General features: G+C 38.6%; 1 protein-coding gene across 1 annotated transcript; it reads right to left on the minus strand.

The window, feature by feature from the left end:
- Positions 1-794: 794 nt before the first annotated feature.
- LOC105756825 (keratin-associated protein 6-2-like) lies at positions 795-1,414 on the minus strand. The gene has a single exon (XM_012558611.2). It carries the CDS (start codon positions 1,182-1,184, stop codon positions 867-869), a length of 318 nt encoding a protein of 105 aa, XP_012414065.1. The 5' UTR covers positions 1,185-1,414; the 3' UTR covers positions 795-866.
- Positions 1,415-8,160: the final 6,746 nt, after the last annotated feature.

Raw genomic sequence — 8,160 nt, forward strand, 5'->3', positions numbered from 1 at the left:
GTCTAATCAAAATATTAAAAAATGGTCGTTTGCATATGTGCATTAAATTTTCTCAAAATATGTCAATTATGTTTTCAGCTCTATCAAATTAAGATGGTATGAAATATATCTCCAATAACTTAACCCTCTCTTAGGATTTTGGTTCTCACACTTAGCAGTGAAGTCTGATTCCACTTCCTCAATAACCTTGGATTACCGCTACAATCTTATTACTCTTCTAAATATGCTGACCGCATTTCCTTTCATTGGGATTTTTGTCATTACCTCTTAAGTAAGTGTCATAACTCTTCCTTTATACCCTCCATCGACATTCTAGACACCATAGCCATTGTCAAAGCATAGCTCTGAAATGCTATGTGCTTTGTATTTAGATGTGTAAGTGCCTGAACATGTTGGACATGAGCAATGGGTGGAGAACCATACTTTACGATACAGGTCTAAGAAGAAATACTTACATTCGATCAATGAAGAACCTCAGGTTCAGCCAACGTGTTGTTCGCCCAGTTTTCAACTGGCTATAACATCTCCAGAAAGGAGTAATTCACAAACAACTACATAGAGATTTTCTAGGAAAAAAGAACCATTTTTATTGAGAATAAGTGATTCCCCCAACTTTAGGGAAAATCGACACAGTCATAACAGAGAATCAGATATTAAGGGAGTGAAGACTAACATGTGGAAAATAGATGATATCATGGAGCCTCCGGACATAAAGATACCATTCTAACTAACGGGTGCTTGGAGGTCAGCCCCCTTGTCAAGTATGTAATTTCTTGAATGTAGAAATCTTGGTATAGAAGGTCTTGAAGCAGAATTATTCCTAGAAGTGTCACTTCAGAAGCAAACGGTGCTCAGATAGTGATGTTCTAGCAGCAAGAAGAATAGCATCTTCTGTAGCAAAGTGGCCGGTAGCCATAGCAGAGGTAGCCATAGCAGGGGCCAGAGCCACAGCCGTATCCACAGCCAGAACCATATCCGCAGACATAGCGGGAGCCATATCCACAGCCATAACCTGAGCCATATCCACAGCCGTAGCCTGAGCCATAGCCACAGCCATAGCCTGAGCCATATCCACAGCCGTAGTGGGAGCCATGGTCACAGCCATAGCCTGACCCATAGCCACAGCCATAGCGGGAGCCATAGCCACCACCGTAGCCACACCCACTGTAGTAGTTGTAACACATGGTATTGAGAGGTGAAGTTTCAGCTGAGGTGCAGGAGGGTGACTGTGAAGTCTGAACGCCATCTGCTCTGCCAGGACTTTATATACTGCCAGAAAGGGGTGGGGCACACTTAACACAGACTCTGTGGCCCCATTACTCCAGCAATTTTCATTCTTAAAAAGCTCATCATACCAAGGAGAACAATATTTCCAGGTGGTTATGTCCAGGATTTGATGCTAGCCAGTCAAAAGAGTTGTTAGAAAGCAGACATAACCTACACATTGAACAAGAATGTCTTGTGGAATGTAATCAAATCCTATTTTAGATTCTCTCCTCAGAAGCATTCACTCTCCTGCACTTCCAGGTACACATACTTGGGCACTGGGAGATGGTCCAATATCTCATATCTCAGCATCATCAGGAAAATACCGTCCTGGGGGTGAGAGGCAAACAGCAGGGGCCTATGGTGAGGCCCTCTCAGGTTACACCTGCAGGAATGAAATGGAGGCCATACAGAATGGTCTCTGCAGTGGTGGATGGAAGAGGAGACAGCTGAGGGCAAGAAGACCTGAAATAGAGCACAAGGAGGCTCTGATGCAATATACCCAAATAAAAGGAACCATGATTCTGTACAATGTAATATAATCTACTCCGTCTAAGATTTCATAGAATAGAACTTTTTGGTGTGTTACGCTCTCTCTTTGAAACATCTTGCCTTTGTTACCTCATCAAATTTTCACCTGCTAATAATGCCCCTAAGATCCTTTCAAAACTCAGCTCAGGCTGCATCTGCCATCATAAGCCTTCCTGGACTTTTACCACGAGCATTCGGTGCCATTCCTGTACTCTTCCATCAATCCATGCGCATAACTCCAGGATGATATGAGTATAGTGAATATTTTATTTTAATTATCTGCTACCTTTAGTTAATTGTGTGTTCCTTTAAGCCAATAATTGTCTTTATTTTCTGAGACTATAATGCACTGGACACTCAGCTGTTGAATGAGATTCTCTAAGATTTCTTCCACCTGTAAAAACGATTAATTTTTTTTTTATTTGGATGATATTCTATAAAACATAATGAAAAAGATAATAACAATGAATAATGTTTATATTCTCCTTTATATTTATTACTTCACTTGATTTTTACCAAAACGACATAGAGTCAGAAGTTGTGACATTTATTATCATTCATGATACAGATGAGGAAACAGAGGCAAGGATAGTTAAGTAACCTGCTCAAGGACAGTCCGCTGGTTAGTGGTAGAGTTGAATTGGTTCAACTGCTACTATAACAGAAAAGCTAGGGCAGGTCCAAGGAACCATTTTTTACCTCAGTTTTCCAAATGAAAAATATTCCCTTCATCTGACTAAAATTGCCAATATTTTGCGAGTCTGCCTTACACTTCCATGATCCGTATTTTCTTTCATTGTGACCATCACAGTCCTAACCCACTCATGGTGTAAATATCCAGCAGACAACTCTAACCACCTCTCAGATCTGTTCCGTAACTCTTGTAAAGTACTTCATAGGGTTATAACAACTGCCCTTGTCATGCGCTACATTCTCTATCTACTGAGAGGGCGATCTTCTTAGCACCCTGCAAGTTACATGTAGGTATTACAGTTTTTGAAGAGAAATGATGCAGACTATTCTAGGCATCTTAGATTTTAGTCTATATCGGAAAAAAAGCAACTTCCAGGTTAAAGTAAAACCTCAGATTCTATATTTGTCTTCTAATTATGATTGTCTAACTTTTACAATACATTCTCCTAAAATACATTCAAGAGCTGTATTCTTGGAACTCCATGATGCTTTCCAGATTTCACATTTTACCTGTCTTCTTGCCAAAGCAGTTTTAGTTGACAATATTTACTTTCACGGTTCCATTGATTGTTTTTCTAGACAATAACCGAATAGTACAATTTAATTTTAAAACAATAATTGGGTACTCTGGAGCCCTGGTGGCTCGGCTGCTAACCAAAAAGGTCGGCAGTTTGAATCCACCAGCCACTCCTTGGAAACCCAATGGGGCAGTTCTACTCTGTCCTATAGGGTCGCTATGAGTCGGAATTAACTTGAAGGCAACAGATTTGGTTTTGGTTTAATTGGGGACTACATTATGCAAGCCCAGTAGCAATGGTGATTCAATATTCGTGCAGAGTTTCTAAAGTACAGAGCTTATCCTTGAGCTCTAAACCACACATTCTTTATCCAGTATTTTATATGATATAAAATATAAAACTCTCCAGGGATATTGAATCACCGTTGCCATTGGGCAGATCTCCTTCCTTTCACCGCACGTTTTATCAAAGATTAGTCTATTCAGTCTGCGTTTCCTTACCCATTACCTCCTCAATTTACTACAACCAATATTCCACTGTTATCAAACTCACCATCAATAAACCTGTTTTCACTGAAGGCCTCATATCGTCTGCCAAGTACAATGGAAACCTATCAAGTAATTAATATCAGAGGATGATAAAGAAAAAAAGCGAGACCAAATCATCAGAAAAGAAGCTACTCCATTAAAATTTTCTCGTTACCAAAAATACAACGGCAAACATTATGTCAAAGTACTTGCTATCACAGCGTACTTTAGAGTTCGTACTATGGACACATGTATGATGGATGTAGGAAACACATAGCTTAGGAATGTGCCTATGTTTTTGGTATAAGAAAACTGAGATTATTGATTAAAATTCTAGGATGTCAAATATTGTCATTATTAGTGAGTATAACATAATATATTGATCCATATAAAACTGACATTTTTGTACTTTAAAAATGGTTAAATGTCAATAATTTTATATTGAGCAACCTAGTAATAAGTATAATAGCAAAAAAATGCACCCAGTTCTCACAGTGGAAGAGCTTTGCATTCATTATTTCACTTGGTATCTGCAACAATCCTTTGCTAGCACTGTATTTTATGGTTTTACCACTGTGTACTCTGAGGCTCAGAGAAGTTAAGTGATGGGCCAGTGGTCACACAGCTAATAACTGATGGAGCCTGTATTAGATCACAAGTATTGTGGCTCTGAAGCCTAGGCTCTTAAAAACTACCTATAAAATTTTATTTTTGGAAGTGATAGCATTTGGATTGCCTCAAGCAAATGATATCTTGTAGCAGGAGAGCACAGTTGAGGACAATGTTTCATTGTCTAGGAGAACCTGGGTATTCGTTTAAAATAGGCTTTAAAGATTTCTGGACTTAGACTGATATTGTTGCCTCTCTTCACTGGTTTCTATGGAGTTTTGCTTTTCTATTCGTTTTCAGTTTCACAAGTAACACATACCTATGGGAAAACTTTTAGAAAACAATTTCTTTTCAATACTTGGGGAGTATGGGCAGTGGTATGCTGTTAAATGATTAAGGACCTCCATGGAGGGGAAGAGTCTTACCTGTAACGTTTGTTAATTTCTATGGTGCAAATCGTGGCTCAGCGGTTAAGAGCTCATCTGCTAACCAAAAGGTCAGCAGTTCGAATCCACCAGCCGCTCCTTAGAAACCGTATGGGACAGTTCTACTCTGTCCTATAGGGTCGCTATGAGTCGGAATTGACTCAGCGACAACGGGTTTGGTTGGACTTAATCCTTCAACCAGGATTCACTGAGTCCAGTCACTGTGGGGAGGCTTAGTGGCCCAGTGATCAAGCCTTTGAATGCTAACCAAAATGTCAGTGGTTTGAATCCACCAGCCTCTCCTTGGAAAGCCTATGGGGCAGTTCTACTCTGCCCGATAGGGTCAATGAGAAGGAATCTATTCGATGGCAACAGGTTTAATCTGGTTTTGGGTTTATGGTGTAAATAAGTGGCAGTAGCATTTGGATGGTAGAACTCTCTCCTTCTATGCAGGAAACCCGAGTCTGATGGAGCCTTGCATGTTGCTATAATGCCGAACAGGTTTCAGCTGAGCTGACAGGCTAGGCAGAAAAGCTTGGCAAGCTGCTTGAGAAAATCAGCCAATGAAACCCTACTGATTTGCACATGGGCTCACCATGGTTGAGGAGCACCTAACAACAACAGCACCTTGGTGTAAATACTACAGCAAGGCCAGTTTCAAGTTACCAATGGTGTAACAACTAAAAATTCTATGCCGTCTTCCAGAACTTTAATAATTTAACTTTCATGTTTAGAAACTTAATCAATATAGAATTTCTTTTCTTTTGTGTCAAACAGGTGGCAAATTGATCAACCCCATTTATGAATAAAGTAGTTCAGGTTAAAGTTCTGTCTTTACTGAGTACTTCCCGGAATTCTGCAGCTCTGGCTGCTGTGGTCTTGCTGCCTCAGCATGCTCTACTCCCTATCACAATAACAGGTTAGATTCCTTGGTCTTTGCTGGTGGGCTAACATGGCTTCTCTTTTCAGTCCTGTCCTCTCCTGGCCAGCCTGCTGTGAACCTCTAGAACAATCCTGTCCAATGGTAATAGAACACGAAACACATACAGAATTTCAAGTTTTCTGGTAGTCACATTTTTAAAAAGAACCTAGTGAGATTAATTTTAATAGCATATTTTATTAAACATAATCTATTCTAAAATATCACCATTTAACATCCAATAAATAGTTTTAAATTATTGGATATATTTGTCTTTTTTTTTTTTTCATACTAAGTCTTTGAAGTCCAAGGTGTACTTTACACTTACAGCATGCATCATTGAGCCATTTCAGTCGCTCAATAGCCGTATCAGGCTAATGGCTACCATATTGGATACTGCAACTCTAGAGGACTTGAGAATTCTTCTTTTGTTTTGGCCCTTGGTTATAATTTTTCTTAGACGTTTTCTACTCTAGCAATAAGTTGCCAGCTTATTTGCTTCTTTCCCTACGTTCCTCTGCCAAGAATTCTATTGTCCCGCTCATGAGACTGACCAATTCCAATTCTTCCATTACAGCTCTGCTCATATATCATTCTTCTTCAGAAGCCATTTCTGGCCCTCCTCTAACCTTCTCTTTCTGCACTCTGATTGATTTAGGTTTTCTCCTTGAGTTCTTCCTTGATACCTCCATAGCATTTACATGACAGTATGATTTAGTATTTTGTGTCCAATAGAAGATTTTTAATTCCTAGAAGAAGCAACTATGTGTTTTATCTCTCTATCCCCAGCACTAATCATATAACTACCTGGCACATGGATTTTAAGGTTTGTTGAATGACTAAAAGAATAAATATCTGATTATACAACTTAGAACCTCTAGAATATGCGATGTCTTATTGAAAAAAAAGATTTTGTGTTATCTTATGAAGAAGCTTTCAAACTAAAATTGTTTCCTGACTACATATATTTTAGAATTTACTTCCTTAAATGGTGGCTGAAAATACTTCCTAATGCAGATGGGCTTCCCTTACCTCTATAATGTGATTAAGTATGGGAAGCCAAACTGTCATTTTTCCCAACTTCTACCAGTATTATGGTACACACACACATATACATTTTCTCTAATTTTATTAACCCTGCCTCTGCTAATATTACCATTTTCTTGTTTCACACAAGCTGAAATACCTCAAAATTTTCTTTAACTAGGAGTCACATTTCAGATTCTGAAGATACATTATTGCTAGCTTGTGAAGATCCTTTCCTGGATACATAAATTATCTCTTTACATTCCTAATAATAATATCCTTCCTTTTTCAGAATGTCTTCAACAACAAGCAGCATAATGAAACAATGAATTAGATTTTCAGAGAGCTAAATTATTAGAATTTCCTTCTACTGTTTTTGAGTCTGAACCTCAGAGATACCAGAGCACAGTCAGTTCTCAGATCCTCTTTTACAAATACTTACCAAAAGTGAAGACTATCCTTTCTTGAAACAATCTCTGACTCTTCATCATTTGGCTTAAATTAGATCCTGGGCATAACCTCAGTCTAGCACTGAATTTGATGTCAGAGCCATCTTCCTTAGATTATGCCATCTTTGTGGGGTCTCCTAGCTCCAGGGACCTCAGATTTTGTCATTCAGAAAGCCCAGTGGGTAGCTACATCAGAATTTAAACCCCATTGTCATATCTGCCCCAATCCAAAGAGAACCCTTGAAAGCCCTGGGCCTTGCTCTTTCCTAACCTAGAAATGTAGCACCACCTTATTGTACCTGAAACTTAATGAACTTTGTCTTCTCTTCTGCACTTACTGCTAATCTTTCTAGTTTCCTTTGCAACTGGCATCTTTCTATTTTCAGATACGAACTCAACTGTCACAGCTTCAGAATACCTCCCTGACTTATGCCTCTAATTCTTCAACCCTTCTGTTTCCCTTAAAAGTGTTTTGTTCTTTTCATAACAATCATTTCCATCTGAATTTATCATAATTAGTTTTCACTTTTTAAATTTTTTTAGCCTCCACTTCTGGAATATAAACACTCTGAGAGCAGGTACCTTGTGTGTAATTCTTTTCCTATTTTGTCCTCAGTGCCTATGATGGTGGCTATTCAAAATATTAAAAATTATTTATTGAAGAAGAATTAAATCAATTTTCTCAACATATGTGAACAAATATATCTGCATTTTCATCCAGTTCAGATGGTGTGATCAATATATCTCTTCTAACTTATCCTTTCCTTAGGATTTAGCTTCCCATGCTTAACAACCAAGTCTGATTCTAATTTCTCAATAATCCTGGACTATGTCTTCAATTCTATTACTCTTCAAAATACGCTGACCCCATTTCTTCTCTTTGGGATTTTGTCATAACCTCCTGACTAGGTGTCATACCCTGCAATTCCATTCTAGACACCAGTGCTATTTACAGAGCACAGTCCTCAAATACAGTGTGATGTACTCAGGTGTGTGTGTGCCTGAAGACGTGGAATGTCAGAAACAGGTGAAGCAGACATTCTTCATGATGCAGATATAAGAAGAAATGAACTCACATCTATGAAGAACTGAAGGTTCAGCCAACATATTGTTAGTCCAATTTTCAAGAGAGGCCATAACATCTCAAGAAAGGAGTAATTCACAAGCAACTACACAGAGATTTGCTGGAAACAAAGA

Source organism: Trichechus manatus, unplaced genomic scaffold (assembly GCF_000243295.1).
Source record: "Trichechus manatus latirostris isolate Lorelei unplaced genomic scaffold, TriManLat1.0 scaffold00177, whole genome shotgun sequence".
Lineage (NCBI taxonomy): Eukaryota > Metazoa > Chordata > Mammalia > Sirenia > Trichechidae > Trichechus > Trichechus manatus.